The sequence below is a fragment of the Bombus bifarius genome, unplaced genomic scaffold (genome assembly GCF_011952205.1).
Source record: "Bombus bifarius isolate JDL3187 unplaced genomic scaffold, Bbif_JDL3187 scf7180000009125, whole genome shotgun sequence".
In the NCBI taxonomy this organism is placed as follows: Eukaryota; Metazoa; Arthropoda; class Insecta; order Hymenoptera; family Apidae; genus Bombus; species Bombus bifarius.
In genome coordinates, this window is record NW_022884914.1 from 4,387,578 (window position 1) to 4,405,619 (window position 18,042).

Below are 18,042 nucleotides of genomic sequence, written 5' to 3' on the forward strand. Positions count from 1 at the left end.
CATTTTCACGCTGCGCACATAATAGCGTATGCGCCGTTCGCCAATTGGCCGCTGATATTTAAGGATCGATCATTTTAGCGCAATTAACGCGATACTGTTCACCAAACCGGTTTATCAAACTTGTCGATAATTCACCTTGCTGCGGTATAGATATTTATCGTTCTTTCTGATATATTTTCCATTATAAATTACATTGCAAGTAGATAATGTTTAAAATAAAGTTTTACCTATTTGAATAATATGCGCATAATTTAAGCATTCAAGAAAATTCACTTAATCTCGATCACATTTTAGCTGTGAAGAACGTACATAATTTATATCTATAAATCATATCTGTGGTACAATTATAATATCAGTTAAATTCATTAGACGCGATATGTTAGTACGATGTTGTATCATGACTGTCCTAGACGAAATATATTACTCAATTGTGGAGAAGAATTGCTCCGAGAAATATATTCTTTAATCTTAAAAATCCGTATAAAACGATCATATAAAATATCCAATTTCAATAATTCAGTTTTTCCTTTCAAAACTCGAAATCCTCAAATGTTGTTTCGATTCAGCAATGTTCGATGCACCAATCTCTTTTCATGTATCCAAATACATTTTCCTTTCCACTCGTAATAAGAGGATTCCAAATCGAGTTCCACTAACGATTTAGGTTTCCATAGTACAGCCACGACGTCCAGATATGTTCAGACATATTAGAAATGGCGAATACGCGTATAGAGAGAGAGTCCATCATCCACCATCTACCTCCCCTGTTGTTCCATGCTCGAGTTGTACCAGCGTTGTGGGTTTTCGTTGTACTCTGCACTGTTCTCTCCGAACAAATGGGACGGAGACACAGAAAGAGACAGAACGAGAAGAAAGAGAGGCAGCGAGAATGGATGGAAACGAGAGATAGAGTTGGTCCTCGAGCCATTCGTCGAAGCCAACCTCGAGAGAGCCGCAATTATTTTATTTTTTCGTCGCGAGCCAGCTGCGTCTCACGGAAACCAGATCGAATATACGAATAGTCGAGGTTTGAAATGCGATCTGTCGCAGATTTGTGGCGATCTTGATGGCGCGCGCGCGCGTTTGAACGAGCAACGGTCGTCGCCGGCTGAACAATCGTCGAGGTTTCTACTTGACGCGCAAGATAACCCGGATTCTGCCGAGTTTCCGCTTCCAAGATCGATTGGAATTGGCTTGTAACGCGTTATGAATCAGGTTAGGTGAACGGATTAGTAGTCTCAGTATGTTGCACTTTTCTTTTGTTTCTGTGTTCATATAATTCTATTTTATTTTCTCTACCGTATACAAACGGTATTTCTTACGAAAATAAAGTAATAATAATAATGATGATGACGATGATTTTGAAACAAAATTTGAAATATGCGTAAAAATATTCGAGGGAGGCTAGCGAAAAGGAAAAAAATGTTGTTGCACGTGTATAGTAAAATGTTGTTGTTATCAAACATTTGATGTAAGTTTTACAGAATCTATTCGTATTAATAATATATTTAGACGTATTCAGATTACGAAAATTTGTTATTATTACAACATTATTACAACATATTTGTTAATATTACGATATACGGTATAATGATAGCGTATCCTACATATACTTCAGATACTTAATACTGAAATAAAATGCTTATTCGTCTCTCCTAAAGTTCAGCCGATGACTTGAATTGACAATGAGTTGCTACTGATCCGTTATAATCAATTTCAAAAATAATAATAATAATAAGTATTGATTCTCTCTCGACGATTGTTCTCACGATATTTCTTCGCCGATCATCGTCGTCGTTTTCGTGTTCATCGAGTGTTCTTTTTCCGTTTGTACCTTTCAGAGTACGAAAAAACGCATATAGCGGTTTTACCGCGCCTCCTCTCTCGGATGTTCGTCGCGGTAAACATTGACCTCCTTTGCAACTGGCGACACGGTGAAAAGACGCTTGAGAAAGAAACCTCGACTTACCCATTTTGTCGTAATATCCTGGCCATTGTGGAGCAACGATGGAATGTTGCTCGCACGCAACATCGTGCTACACCGGCGATTTTGTTTGCTTTCGAGGATGATCGTTCTTATTCTCGATGGCGGATGAGAATATGGTCCAAACGTAATTTTATCCTTGATGCTTTCGCTGATTCTGTACTTTACTACTGAACTATCATCTGGTTGTCTATATGGTGATTTTTAACCTTGAGGATACTTTTGCCACAATTTTCTCTAATAATTTTGCATATATTAAAAGATCACAATGGTTTTTTGGTATTTAGTTATTATGTTTATTTAGTATTTGGATAGCAACGAATAATAAATGTTTGCTCAGTTTGTTTTGCTAAGAAACTACGGTAGGTCCACTAATATGGAGAAAGAACTTTATCTTTCTCAAATCACTAGTATCTTTGATTCCAGTTATAGTACCTTAATTTCCTATCGAACCTATTCCAATTAACCGAAATTTCGCATTATCCATGTCCATTTTAACGACTCCCCGGAGTTGTTCGCGTGGCGGTGTCGTATTTTATTGCATCGGTAACGTCGAGTTAGATGCAAATTAATTTACGAAGCCGTTCGCCGCGCGAATATATTCTCATAATTTCCAGTTAATCTTGCCGAGTCCCGCTACTATAACCTAATATTATCATTGATATATCGCCCGATTATTCGCGAATTACGAAATAAACGTCGATAAAATTTTGTTGCCCAATAACTCTCGAATTTGTAGAGTGCTATGAAAGTTGATCTAAAGATGGTTATTTGATCTCCGCTGATAAAACTTAATCTTCACTTTACTACGAAGAAAAATGTATTTTCTTATTCTTATCCGACGAACGTTTCTTAATAACAAGTTTTTTATCACATTACCGGAAAAATAAAATAAGAAATTAAATTTTTACTAAAATCAATCAAATCATGCGGAATATTAGAACGAACGCCCTGCGTATTTATTTTTTTCTCAATTGTATTATCCTATTTTAAGCAAAATCTAAAAACCATAGATATAGTTATACCGCGAAAAAAGTATTGAGACCATAAATAACAAACAGAGAGAAAATTTATCTGATAGCCAACGTGGTAAAATGCATCGAACGATAAAGAGAGGTAAAAGAGGAAAGAAAATGGAGAAATTTTCGATTGAAACGAATAGTTAAAGCAAGCTATGGTAGAAGGTTTCCTCCATTTCAGCTCGGTCGCTATCCAGGTCACGAAATTCGCGCTACACCTACGGCCAGGCCCTATCATCGGCATCGCTCTCCTGTCGATACTCGGCTAGAGGACGTCGGGGGATTTGGAAATACTCCGGTATGCTGCTTTTCTTCCCTTCCTCGACATTTATCCGAGAACGTGTCAACGAGGATTCTCCTCCGTTAAATCTTGCCACGCGACAGTGATTAAGAGCCGCTGGATTGGTTTTTGCACAAATTACAGCGTGAAACGTTAGTTTAAAAAAAGAGACGAAAAGCGCTGTATTGATTCTTTCATTGTTTCACGGAGATTAAAATGTTTGTAGAAATGAACGTATTATTTATTACGATTGTTTCGAAGGAGTTCGTTGACATCTGTAAGGAAAAATGTCGATTAGAACAAATAAATATCGTATGGAAATTATTTTGCAATGGATTTCAGCAAATTGTTAACTAATTAAACAGTAAATGTATTGATTCTTGATAAAATATTACTGTCGAATTTTAGCACGCTACGTCTCTGCAAAAATATCAGAGGAAATGTGTTCCTGTTATTAATAACTCGTGAGATAACACTTTTTTTGTTGACGAAGAAAAATTCTTCGTTGAAAGTTAAAACATTATATACTGGTGCATTGTATCGAATAGACAATAGTTCGATCATTGAGCCTATGATTGGGAAAAGTTCTAAAAATGGTAATCGATCGACAGATAGTAGACGTGTCTCGTCTTTCCAGAAAAGTACCTGCAAGTACAAGTAGCTGGTGGGTGGTCGGTTTATGGTTGCTCGTAAGTCGCAGGAACCCGCTCGACCTCGCACTGGCATCGTTCATGAAATATCAGGCTTGACGGATGCATTTTCATAATGTGGTTCTCTAGCAGTCTCGCCACCAAGGGCAAGAAAGAAGGAAAGAGAGTCGCTACGATGCACCATTCGCTGGATATTTTATGGTACCGACCGCGGTTTTTCAGTTGGCCGGTGCACTTTGTAAGCGTGAATTTCTCGCTGCAGCTTCCGTGACCCAAAAAGGTTCGCGCCGTTGCATTTTTCTACCCGAGCCTCGTTGTTGATTGTACTTTCACGGGGATAAATTCTGTCCCGTTTTCTTGTCGTGTATTCGGCTGAACGTCGAGGTGAAATAGTTCGAGTCTCGCTCGTTGGATGTGATTAGGAAAATTAGAAGGCGAAAGGAGAAGTTAATTGCAGTGGAATTTCGATCGGGTCGAGTGGTTTTCTGCCATTGTTTTGTGGAGTTACGTATGTTCCGGCAAATTTTGGAGTAAATTTACGTTGGTTAATAGATATTCAAAATTCGTACATAATGAACATGCTTCGTGCGCAAAGTAACAAATTATGTTACTCTAATAATCTACTCTTCAAATTATACGTCGTATAAAATTTTGTTAAATTCTACTACAAAGAGAAACAAAAGTCACAGTTGATCTGATATCTTATTGATACTTAACGATATTATTAATATATCGAAATATCCATTACGTTTCTATCTTATCATTAACGTTAGTAATAACAGAACAACGAGGTTGTGGTGTGCAATTTTGTTACTTTTCTTCCGTCAAGTTATGTGTAACATATCTCTTCGTAGTAGTCGACAGTAGATTCGGCCGGTGCAAAGCAACTGCGTTACGATATGGATCGAAGCTTTCTTATCGTCCTAGAATAATTTAGTAGATGTACGTCGGCACGGTGCGTTGCGCATAAACTGCTCGTAAAGTGTGGCGGCGCGATTCCCACTCGGATGCAGCTGCACGTGTAATCTGATAATGCAGGTGCAACGAGCCGACATTGGTGACGATATTAATATAGTGAAATTATTGCGAGTGACACACATCAGCGTCGATTCATTACTTATCAGGCCGCTTTCACAGACTTTAACGTCGTCCCCATGGCAATTATTCGGAGAACGAACCGTGTCGAAACGCTGCCCTCGTCGAAGCACCGGCGGACGTTCTTCGACTTGTTGATCTCGCGTCGCGACGACTCCCACGGTCGTCTTTCACATAACGTTACAAGGATAGCCTTCGTGGTAGTTATTTTGATGCCGTAAAGTCAATCGGACGGTACTTAACCCATTAGTAGCCTAGATTGTGTTAATGCAATATCTCGTTATTACGTTCTTTTTCAGTCAATTGATATTATTATCGAATTTTATTTTTTAATATTTTGCGCGTTTAAAATATTATAGAGAAATAGAAAAATAGAAAATAGCGAAACATCTCTTTCTAAAGAAATCTAATCCGAAGCAACTCTTTCTCCTGTGAATTCTCGTCAGCGATACTATTCACTGAAAGATTCTTACCGTGAGTTCCGCTGTTCAGCTGCAAACCTCGCGCGTGCACCTTTGGTCAGCGCTAACGAGAGCTTCTAACGATGCAATTAAGGTGCATCGGCAGGTGGACCGAGGATACGTATCGTTTGGTTGACCTTTAAACCCTGCTACTCTCAACCCGCGTTTCGGTGACGACTTGCCAGTCTACATGCATCCATAAAATCCCGTTTATAGCGAGCTAGATTTCCGGGATGTTGATAATGAGACGGCTGCACGCACCACCAGCGCTGAATATGTATACCTCCGGCGTCCATCGACGCTGCGAAAACGTTCGTAAATTACGATCGTTAAGAAGCACCTCTTCCCTTACCTTCTCTTTTTCTTTCCTTTTCTTTTCTTCTTCTTTTTTAATCTTACTTATTTATTTTTCCTTGGGACGTGGATCGAAGGTGGTGGTCTCGGAGATACGAAGTTTCGTAGAATTTAATGATAAATTGATTTGAAATGTTAGGTGGATTCGATTCGGTCGATGATGCTTTGAGACTCGTCGAAAAGATTATCGAGTCGTTCGACGTATATTTTTTGACATTTAAAGAGCAACGTTGGATGAAATTATTTTAATAGTTTTATTGCGATGGTGTAGGATACAATATTGCCAGTCGGAATTATTAACGATAGAGTGACATTTGAAGAAGCTGTTCTCATGTTTTTGTCGAAGGTCAAAAGTAAATAGAATTGTACAGGATTTTATTGGAATTGGATTTTTTTTTAATAATGTTAACGTTGTTAAAAATTGCGCAAATTATCATATATATGAATAATTTACAAGCGTGTTTCGTCGATGCATGTAGATAAACGATAAAATTTCCATTCTAACGTTCCACTTTCTATACGTCAATCAATCGACTTTCCTCCATCTTTTGTACCGAATATCTTTTAATTCATGCGTAGAATTTATGACTACCGACACATAGTCTTGCGAAGTAAATCACCTTCAACATCCTCTATTCGAATCCTACAAATCATAGAATCCTAACAGTGAAATCCGAAACGCATCAATCTCAGAAACGAATCATTCAGAAACTCATTATTCCTATCGTTAACAAAATTTCTCTAGAGAGTATTGAAAACTTGTCTTAAATTTAACCTACATCAAAACCTCAACGTCAAAAAATTCTGTAATACAAGCGTCATTAGATTTACCGTACGTTTCACTAAATATTCCATTTCATTGCCTTCGTTATTCGCATGAAAGGAACACGAGGAAGAAACGTCCAGTTGCCAATATATCGTTGAAAAGTCGGATATTCGGTTACCAACATCGAAAATAAGATCGCCTACAGTGAAGTTCACAAGTTCTGGTTAGTCAAGGCTGACGAAGGATAACCTTTGCTACTCAGTTTGACTATCTCGGTGCCCTCAACTTCCTCCACTAAGTCCAGGAACGTTCCTGTTACCTCGTCATATCCCTTGAGAATGCCGGCAACTTTAGGCAACAAGCGCTACAGTGCACACGATTCTCGAAAAATAGCGATCGAATTTTCGTGGTTGTTATTCGAAAAATGATCCAAATTGAGCGAAACGTGAAAACTAAACGCGTTGGTCGCGTCAATTTAGTACCAAAACGACCATCGTTCGGATATCATCGTACGAATCGTCGACGTAAGATGGAGAAATTTCGATAAAGTTATCACTATAACGTTGCCCTTTTTCAATAAAATTCGATCATTATACGTTCGATGGAAAAATAGCCAACTATACAGTAACACTGTTGGAGTTTGATTCGTCAACGTGTTAAAGATCTACTATATTTCAGTGTTGTATAACTACATTTCAGTGCTGCATAACTACATTTCTGTGTTATAGTTCTTGGCGAGTATCTATTATCAGCTTTCAAAGTCTCTTAGAATCCTTCCATCGTACGTAAGTAAGTGTAGTAATATCAAGGTATACGAAGAGAATATCGTGGCGAACGATCACGCTCGTAATAGCTAAAGCCTTAAGATAATCACCAAATTATGCAGCTTTTACTACACACCTCTCATTATTTCTATGAACTCATAATGAATTAATCCACTGTACAGCAACATGTAAGGTTGCAAGATACGAAAATTGGTAACGCGGCTTCTTTTCTTTAATAAATCTCTCTTGGCATTGGTCTTGTTTATAAACGTGACGCTTTCGGCTAGTACGATCGCTTATCTTTGTAATGGAATTGAATCTATCAGAAATAGTCGATCAGACCAGGATTCTTTTGCCTATTGAAAACGATCCAAAGAACGCAACATGGTTACGAAAGGAACATACGATCCGTACATGAAGGGAGCAAATCGCGCTACTTCCGCACATGTCCCATAAAACTCGCATACGGTAGTCATCAGAGGCGAGCTCACGAGGAACCTCTCCGCGGTCGACAAAGTGTTAACATTTCCGGCCGGTGTGTTTCTGAACGAGCGTGGGCAGAAAGGTGGCACGCAAATTCGCGAGCTTGCGCTCTCTCGGTGCTTGTTTGCAGGAAAAAAGAGCATCGACCAGCGGCAGCTTGCCGCTGCTCTCTACCGAAGAGAGCAAAGTAGGGGAGTAGCGAAACCGGCGTACGAGGGGAGGAGGGAAAAGAAAAAAATAAAATTGGGAAAAAAAAGAGAACAGTTTCAACCGTGAAGCTCGGAAGAGAAGAATGGAGGTGGTACGCGTCTGCGAAAAGCAACGAACGTAAAAAAAAAAAAGAGAGGAAGAGAAAAAGATAGAAAGAAGGGAACGTGGCCAATTTCACCGGCGAATTGTTACGAAGCTCCTCGCTCGCCTGTTTGTCCCGCCGATTCGGTGTAATCCGCCGTTCAATTTTCATTACCGCGATTTGTTTCTGGCCCGTGTCGGTCGTGCCTACCACGTACCGGGGGAATTTTCAGCAGACATTCCAGCGTATTTCGATTCCGTTTTCAACTCGTCCATGAAATTGTTGCAAAGTGCAAGAATAAGGGATATTTTATTGCATCTCTCTGTTCCTTTTTTGATTGGGGGCTAAGTGGGTTTTCGAGTGGGTAAAGAAAAAGGGGATGAAATAGGGATGCAGATGCAAATGGAGATGGAGAAATGTTAACCTTAAATGATGTGAGCACGTGAATATGTATATAGTTTAGGTGAAATGTCGTTCGCAAATGAATGTTTGAAAGTGGAACAAAGATGTCGCATCTATTTTGTAATACATTACATAGAACGATATATTGTATTTATACTATATAGTCATTTTGTTATGAAAAGTTGGATATGATAGAAGATAATAGAAAGATAAAATAATATTTAGGTTAGATATATATATATGCATTTATAAGATCCTTTGTATACTGTAGATCTGTATAACGTGGTATAAAAATTTCGACGATGCTTTTACTTATAGAACTCGTAAAATTAGAGAGTGTGGCGCGTGTAATGTATTGGATAAATTGATTTATTGTAATTTTTATGATAATATACTAGAGACGGAAATGAAGCGATTTATGTAGAATCAAAGATAACAAGTTACGATTTCCTTGTGTTTCTTCAGTTCATACGATTATACGTAGTCGCATAAACCAATTGTTTATCCACATTCATTATGATTAATATTCATTCAGTGAGTGCTTAATATTAAAGCGTAACCGATATTTACTCATAATGGATATCCGTTTAAATAAGTATCATTACACATTTTAATCGACGTCAATTCCGATAGCTGGTGGGTATGATTTATTTTTGTGTGATCATCGGTCTTAATTTCCTAATTTCATTTAAATTACAAGCGGAATTAGTAAACACTATATGGAATAAAGTAAAATATTTTCATCATTTACCATTTACGGACAATTTTTAGTTTCCATCAAAAATGACTACAAAATTTTCTCATGTATTTCTGCATAGCGATTGTATTTTATTTTAATTTTATTTAAGTTAGGAACAGAGCTAGTAGCAGCTTCGTAAAACGAAGTAATTTCCAATAAAATTTCAAGCACCCATTATTTATCACTTTTTATCAAAAGAAGTTTAACATTTTATTACACGTTACATATTTTTGCATCATGATCGTGGTTGGTTCTTTTTCTTTATATTTATGTTACAAACACGAACATAGTTTAATTTCTACAGAACAAAATAATTTCTACTAAAAATAAAATGCCATTAATCGTTATTTATTTCTTAGCATTTAATTCGTCTTTTAACTCGTTCTAAAATTTTATAAAGATGCGAGATAGATGTAATACATTCGTATGATTGGCACCAGAAAAGGAAACTGGTCTTTTTTGTTGGTTAATGTTTAAGAACATTCCACACGGTGGAATGAATCAACAGCGAGAGAGAGCAACTTCGAAAGGTTCTCGATTATTCGAGAAACTTGGCACTTAGATCCTCTCAGGCGACGCCTTTTGCGCTCCCATTTCTTCGATGCACTTTCTTCGCTGATCTCCGTGAAAGTCGAGAGCAAATTACGCCAAGGCGAAACCTCGCGTCGAATTAGAACCATCCGGGACGTCGAACCTGTTCGAGTACTTCCGTTTTTTTTTCCCCCTATCGATGCTTCGTTTGTGAAATAATTTACATAATTAATAAGCTTTTCGAATCATTACCTCACGATATTTATCTTATATATATTGGCAAACATATTTAATATTCGTGTAAACAATTTTATTTTATATCTAAATATATTTTAGAGCGTAGATAAATTAATCTGACGCGCATAATTTTTTTTTTTCTCGTTTGTTCTTAGCAGTTCGAATAGATTTGAGTTTGTTTTTAATTAAGTAGATTTCAGTTAAGTGGTTCCCCTGTTACAATTAAGTTTTATAACCTATTATAAGCATATAATCCTTTATAACCTATTACGGCATCTAAATTAAAGGGGAACCGCGCCCATTCACCATCTTCTTAATTACGTTGGAGACTAATCGTTAAATTTAAGGACCCTTTTTTTCATGTGTTGTGATAAATTCGACATGTACAGTGTACCGCGTAATTAATGGTACAATCGAAAAAGTGTATTTTAAATTAACATTTTGCAACTCTCTGTAGCTTGGAATGTTGCATATCTGGTATACTCTTTACATCCTTTTTTTTTTTATTCTTATTTCGTTTTCTTTTTATTGTACCGATTGGATTTTATCGGTGTTGCGACGGACTGATAAAAACTCTGTTTAATAATAACAATCGTATAACGTTGATAAAGTTATTCGATTTGTCGTCATATTACGCCAAACAAATTCACCCTCGATCGCGTGCTTCTTTTTTCAATTCTACAAACATCAACAGTTTAATCTTCATTAAATTAATCGAATTGACTTCTATTGTATATGCCTCGGATAGAAGATACCGAAAAAAAAGATTTCCCTGTTACAAATTTTCCAAACAGATTCGCTTTTAATTCTCTGTTTCTTCGATCATCGTTTCCCGAATTCCTCTATTTCTTAACAATTCCAGGAACGCAAAATATCCTCCATGGACATCACAAAAGAGGCTGCATTACTTCTTTCGCCTCCGTGACACAAGGTATTCACGACGAAGGTTGTTTGTAACGGAGCGGTAATAGGTGGATTGTATTCTCGGCAACAACGTAGCAATTCTCGGTTCGAAGGCTCGATTTAGCAAAGTAAGAGAGAGAGAGAGAGAGAGAGAGAGAGAGAGAGAGAGAGAGAGAGAGTAAAAGAAAGGGTGAGAGGGAGACATACGGGCCGATCCAAAGGGCAAATTTGCAGCGGCCGTCACCTGCAATTAGGCGGACGGTCGCCGTACAACAACGTGGTAGTATGTGCGCGCGCGCGCGCGCGCATGAAGCTGGAGACCTGTGTTTCACTGGTACATGCTGTGCTGCTTAGGGTTGCTCGCTTCAGCGCAGCCAATTTCGGCTTTGTCATGGTAATTTCCCGCTCGCACGAAATAATACCACGACAGCCAGCCAACCTGCCAGAGACCGCCACGCATTTTTTTTTTTTTTTTAACATGATCGCGATTTTCTTCGTTCCTCTGCGAGGTTCCTCTGCAACGAATTCTTCGATCAACGATAAAACCTTGTTTTCACCTCGGCATTTTAGGAGATGATTATGCTTTTGATTTTGGTTCTGATCCTTCCCTTTCCATTGGTTTGTGTTTTATTTGTTTCTGCTTCTGTTTGGTTTGGATTAGCTTCGGGGTTAGATGCCGAGGAAAGGCGAGAAGTACTTACTGCTTACGTAAGTGGATTTGAAGAAGTGATTGGCGATGATTACACGCGAGGTGTAGAAAAGAAAATGAAGTTGAGGAGTAAATGGTGAATCAGGACGTGGAACGTTGGTTCGTGGAAACGCCGGATGAAAACCTAAGGGATGAGAATAGCGATACTGGTATCACGATTGAGCGTGTACCAGGTGAAACTTTAGGAAATACGAGATTAAAGAGTTTGGCCTCTTCTTGTGTGATATCGAATCCTTACAGAGGGGTATTATTCAGATTGTTGAGTAATTTATTATTATTAATATTATTACTATTAATAATTATTCGAGACTTCGAATTGTACAGAAAGGAATTTCTTATAAATAAATGTGCGGGAGATCCAGTATGTTTTATTTCAATTGAATTGTTCAATTTGTTTTATATAAATAAATTGCAGAAAATTGTTGATATGGAGAACGTTAGATGCTAAACTGAAGATAAATTAATTCGAATTAGTAAGTTAATTACAATCAAGGAACCGATGAAAGCATGATAGAGATTAAAAGTTAAAATGCAAAAGTAAAGTAATACAAGCATTACGTAATATATAGATTTGGCTAATGTAAATGTTTGGTTCATTTGCCAGTTGTGCATACGAGCGTTGTACTGTAAAATATTTTCGATATTTTATCTGTTTATTCTTCGTCTGTGAAGTAGCGTATTTATTTAAAAAATAAAAGCAAACCAGCTTTCGTTGCGTATGTATTTTTAATGACGTAACGCAAATGCCTGTAAAATTGGAAACAGAATACATTCATTCAATCCAAACTAAAAGAAAAAAAAATCACTTACATTAAAGTAAACCGATTAATAAAAAAAAAAAAAAAAAAATAATAAATCTCATAATCTTCAATCTTCCTTCTCTTAATTCTCGAATTTAATAATCAAACTTCGTCGCATCCTGCAAGTTTTCTTAAAATTCCAAACATTCCAACCCTCAAACTCATTTTTCTCATCCTGAAATAAATTTTTCTCATTTTCTCCAAATGTATTCGCGTTCCTCGCTGACTAGACATATCCAAGTATCATTCGTGTATCTAACACGGAAGAATGACACGGTTACGTCGGTGACTCGTCGTGCTAGAAAGTTCGACAAGAAACGAGAGACAACGCGAAGCACGAGCTTCAGCAGTCGGCATGGATTAAGCAGGGAATTTCGATTGACGTACTTAGCCCGTTAATTAATTGGTTGCCAGTATGTAATTCAGCGCTTCCGCATTCTAGATCACGATTGTATCCCATCGCGCCGGCATTCTTGCCCGCATACTATCGGATGCCGCGGATGTTTCTTACACGCGCCGCGCACCATTCGATCGCCAGTAGAATTATATCTTCAAACGGGCAACAATCGTCCGTTTGTTCGCTGTGAGTTAACAATACCAGGCATAGTTTCTTTTTATTTTGAAGAAAGAATTGACACGATTATCGCGATGACGTTGTATTTCTTTTTGGCGAGGACCAATGACGCAGATTTCGAGTTTTAATCAAATTTAATTTAAGGTACTGTACTTTTACTTTGTAACATCGAATCACGCTCGTGTTGACGATTACCATCCGGACGTAACGAATAAATCTGTATTCGTGAACAAATTTAATTTTAATCCTGATTTCAATTTTAACAAGTGAAATGTTATCAAATACTCGTTATGTGTAACATTTCAATATTCTTCTTTCAATGCAGTATGGAAAATGGCTAATCTTAATGCAAGCTGTTGCCAAAAAATGATAAACAAAGAAATTAAATTTGATATTTCTGTGTTCAGTTGTCATTGTTGTGCTGTTCATTATGTGTATAGAAAGTATTCATTTTTTATTTTATCTGTCAAAAATTCCTCCATTTAACAAATAAGACCAAAAATATAATCCACGAGAATGATCGAGGCTAATCGAGTTTTTGAGAAAACCAAAGATCTGCCGGACCAAATATCCTCGTACCGGATTAATCAACCAACCAAGTGAAACTCCAGTTTCCACTAATTGATAGAAACGTATTGATAGAAACGGTTGAACTTGCTATTTCGTAAACGTGAAGGCAGAGCGTCGATTTTACGCCGCGTGTACAGACATTTTCGCTAGCAGTCAACGTGAAAATGTATTCGGTGTGTGCCGTCGCCGAAGCCTCGCCGATAGGATCGATAGACGCTAGAAACGCAGCCAGCCAGCCAGCCAGCCAGCCAGAGCAAGCCTCTGCATCTCCGGGTCGCCTAGAAACTGGCTGCGCGATTCTGTGTCAGAGTAACATAAGCGTATAGCCTACGATATAACCAAACCTTAAATTGGATCCTTAAATCACCTGGCGCTACTGATTGATGCAGTGACATCTACGCTCGCGTCTGCATTCTACCACTCATATGGAAGAGCAGTAATCTAGACAGGGATTGGTTCGGTTCTTCTTCTTCGTTATGAGGATTCCATTGAAATTTGACAACGAAACGGTACAAGATAATTCTATATCTAGCTTAAGACAGATTTGGAATTTTTCGACTTATCTAAATTTGCAATTTTTGTCTCGGACTGGACTGTGTCAGAGGAAGCTTGCTCTAATAATTATAGCTGAAGTATATTTTATACAATCCCAAGTTACATTTACGTATTATTGTTTTAACAGATTGTTTTACGACTTTACGGTATTATCACTTAAGTATGATAAACTTTCTCATCACATAGGGATACAAATCCTTTGCAGTTGATTCTTCGTTTTATCGCTGTAAAGTAAAATATTCGACGCTCGTGACAACGATCCAGCCTCCACCGGGCGAAAGTTAACTTCGATCTAGCCAGCTTTACGATCTCGCTATCTCACTAAAGCTCCGTGACTCTAAACGTTTCTCTCATTCCGTCGCATTCGTCCTATTATCATAAGATCAAAAATAGAAAAATTCCGACGACCGAAGCCTCCGAAAAAGAAACTGCGAACTTGCGAAGAAACGATCTCTGGGCAAGCGCGATCAATCGTTGGAGGATTCTGCGCATGGTTGCCTCGTAACGGTACGAGGGGCTGGAAAGGGGAGCTTCGATCTTGATTTCGGTTTGGTCAGCCAGGATGGCAACTCGACAGACGGTATTGTTCGCAAGGCGGACAGGTTTCTCATTTCCATGAGTTTCGTCAGCTTCCTCGTTCGCCTGTGCCCGCTTGCTTAGCATCGATTAAACGATTACATTGCAGAGCCGGCACGATCAACTGCAGATGGGCACCTCTATTCGCGTTTAGCAAACGTTCAAGCTCCGCTCTTCCTTCTTTGACTTGTACATCGGGTTCGCGTGGATCGATTACGCTAAGACGATAAGTCGATTAGAGCGCACACTTCGCAAAGGTAATACCGTGCCCGGATTACATCACCCCGGAACAAGGGAGAAAAGAACGTGTTCCAACCGTTTGAACAGCCGGCTGGTTGCAAGGGACCAACGATGGCTAGCTAGCTTGGCCCTCTCGATCGATCGCGAAGATATAATTTCCTCGGCTCGACCAGCTCAGGTGGACTAGACCTCGTCCTGTCCTTTCCCGAGAGAAAGTTTTATGTTGGAGAAGCTAGTCGCCTCGGAGGAATCGTCTCGATTTGTAGTTTTGTAGTATGGAATCATAATAGTTTTCTTAAGGCGGGATTTTCTATAAGCATCGGATACGTCAGTACTGTGCAGAAGTAGATTGACGAGTAGAAGGACAGTACAGGGGGCAGGAGGAGTACTCATCAGGCGATATGGAGGTGATCATTTCGAGTACCGAATTAAATTAAAATTGACTGAAATTTTATTGCATTGTATATCTGAACTTGTGTATACTATTTGGACAAATAGATGATGTTCTATTATATCGTGTATATAAAAATACATAATATCCTCGATTTATAGAAATGAAATTTTAGCCGGCGATTAAACGAATTCTTGTTCGATGGTTATGCTTATTCAAATTCCTATCATATGAAAGAAAAATCTGCAGTAGCGTTTGTCCTAGATAAATTGAAGTAAGTAGAATTCTACTGTACGCTACAGCCGAGAATGCGTATGAGATTAAGGTTTATTCTACATATTACGATCGGTCGGACTCGTATTTCTTCCTGACGCCTTCTTTCAAGCGGGAATGTGATATAGTAATATATAGACTTCAATGCATCGTAAATGAAGTATCTAATTCTGATAGGAAACTTTTTGCGCCTGAACGCCATATCTAAGCGAAAGCATTCAGACGCACGCGTCTGACGCTTACAGGAAATATCTCCTTTATTGTGTTCCGCGTATTGGTCGGCGACTCGTGAGATTGGAAATAACGAATACAGTTTATTTGTACATAATTATTTATATTCTTTGAGCACGTAAATCTAATCGAAACTATGTTTTTCTGTTACAGGTAAGTACTTCAAATATATACTACAAGAACTACAATCATGCAGATTTATTGGTAAGTTCATCTAACAAATTTCCAACTAAAATTCTTCTCTTATTTCAACCTCACAACTATTCTTACTTTAATCAAATCGCAAGTATCAACCACGCGTGACGAAGAATTTATCGATAAATCTAAACAAATTATTTAATCGAAGTAGCCATCCACCATCTAACGATCAATTAACTGCACGAATCTCGCAAAATCTAGCTTCTTAATCGATCATCAGGTTGATAATTGATTTTCTTTAATCACGACAATTATCTCTTCGATCCTGCTTACTTTCAAAGAAACGATGTTTCTCAAGTAGCCAATCAACGCCCACGATCTCTCCTCATTTGCAATAAAATCATCAAAACTGTCTACTCGTCTAATTACATACGTCAAACAATACGTTGCGATCGTTTAGTTTGCGCGCGTAAGTGTGTCATTGCGAGCCATTAAAGGAAGGCTAATTTTCGGCCGTTTATCGTAATAAATTGAACGCGCCGATTAAACTGTCACGAGCATCGAAGCGCGGTGTATCGAGCGGCGCAAGAAAGGAAGCGGACGATGCGTTTCTACACGGTAAATCATCTGCTTCGACAGAGCGTTTCATATATCTGCGAATTGCCGGTGCGCCGAGCAAACTTTCGCAATAGTGAGAGGCGTGTGCCGTTGCACGCAGCTTTTGATCTCCGTCTGCGAGCGGTTCTTGTGCCTTGTGTCACCGTTGCGTAGCTGCACTTTGGGCCTCGTCACGCATTTCCAATCCCCGCTACGCTGTTACAAAAATGTCTCGCGCAGTACGCGCCTTGTCTTAGAAACCGTACACAGAGTCGTATTTCGTCGCGATCTAAATTCAAAGCAACTATTTCACGTCTAATAAATAAATTTCATAAATCGATTATGATCGTTTAATTTCTTGTTCGATCGTTATCATATCTAAGTAACTGCTCAATTTGTCCAAGAAGGATAGTTGCAATTAACACGTGAATTATCGTATTGTAATTATTCGAATGACTTCGATAGTTCATAGACTTTGCTCGAATACACTCGATAATAACATTATAGCGCAGACTATTCCACACTGAAGTTTGAAAAAATTATGAAAATACTTACAATGCAACTAATATGCTAATTTCATATCCCAGTAGGTCTCAGTGATGTCGGAATAATTAGAACAATCCAATCATTTTCATAAAAATTTTTCATTGTACCATTAACATCGTAAGGGTTCACTTATTTGTATATTTATGTGTATACCAAATTTTATTTATTCTTTAATTAATCGCCTCGCAGTCACGGATGAGATAGCTCGCGATACAATATCATTCGTACGATGGCCACGGACGAGTTATCCCACGTGTCTGTTTATTAGGGCAAAAGTTGTAATTGCGGAAAAACAGATCGCGGGGTGCTTGGTTCGTGACGATCATACGAACGAAACTGTGTCGCGAGATATCTCGTCCACGTTTTGCGAAGCGCTTAAAAAGCTTCTGCCGGTTCAATCTACTCATCCGGACGTAAACTTCTATTTCACGTACGAACAAAGGATCATAGGAGAGAATCAACAAAGTTTCATTTTACGTGGGCTTTAGTTACACAAACTGTACGGCTCCAATTGTTCAAATAAAAGAGATTCTATTGTGACAAACAACATATTACTGTATAAACGTCTAAACTGTATCTCATTTCCTCTCCGTCGTATCTACTGTTATCAATCTTTCTAAGAAACAGCGATCAACTAAATCAACCTGAGCATCTGAACCGATAATGACCGAGCGGAGATTGTTACAATCGCCGTGGCGAATCTCATCCTTCGCCGATCGTTTCTCTTACCTCTCGAAACACTTTCACCCTCTCGCTTTCCGCTCCAATCACTGTTCCTTCCGCCTGCATCCATGAACAGGGATCGCGAAACGCAACCAAAAGCCGATTAATACCGCGTAATCGTCGTAAAATCACTCGGCAGACAAACACAGCAGGTGTATC

At 38.5% G+C, this 18,042-nt stretch overlaps 1 protein-coding gene across 4 annotated transcripts in view; it reads left to right on the forward strand.

The window, feature by feature from the left end:
- LOC117213771 (neurogenic protein mastermind-like) overlaps positions 1–18,042 on the forward strand; it is a 247,964-nt gene that overhangs the window by 63,616 nt on the left and 166,306 nt on the right. For 2 of the 4 annotated variants that reach the window (XM_033459403.1, XM_033459404.1), the window contains exon 2: positions 3,185–3,301. The exons of the other annotated variants lie outside the window; for them this stretch is intronic. In XM_033459403.1, coding sequence (XP_033315294.1) covers positions 3,185–3,301 — 117 coding nt within the window. The remainder of the gene's footprint in view (positions 1–3,184; positions 3,302–18,042) is intronic. 4 annotated transcript variants of the gene reach the window in all.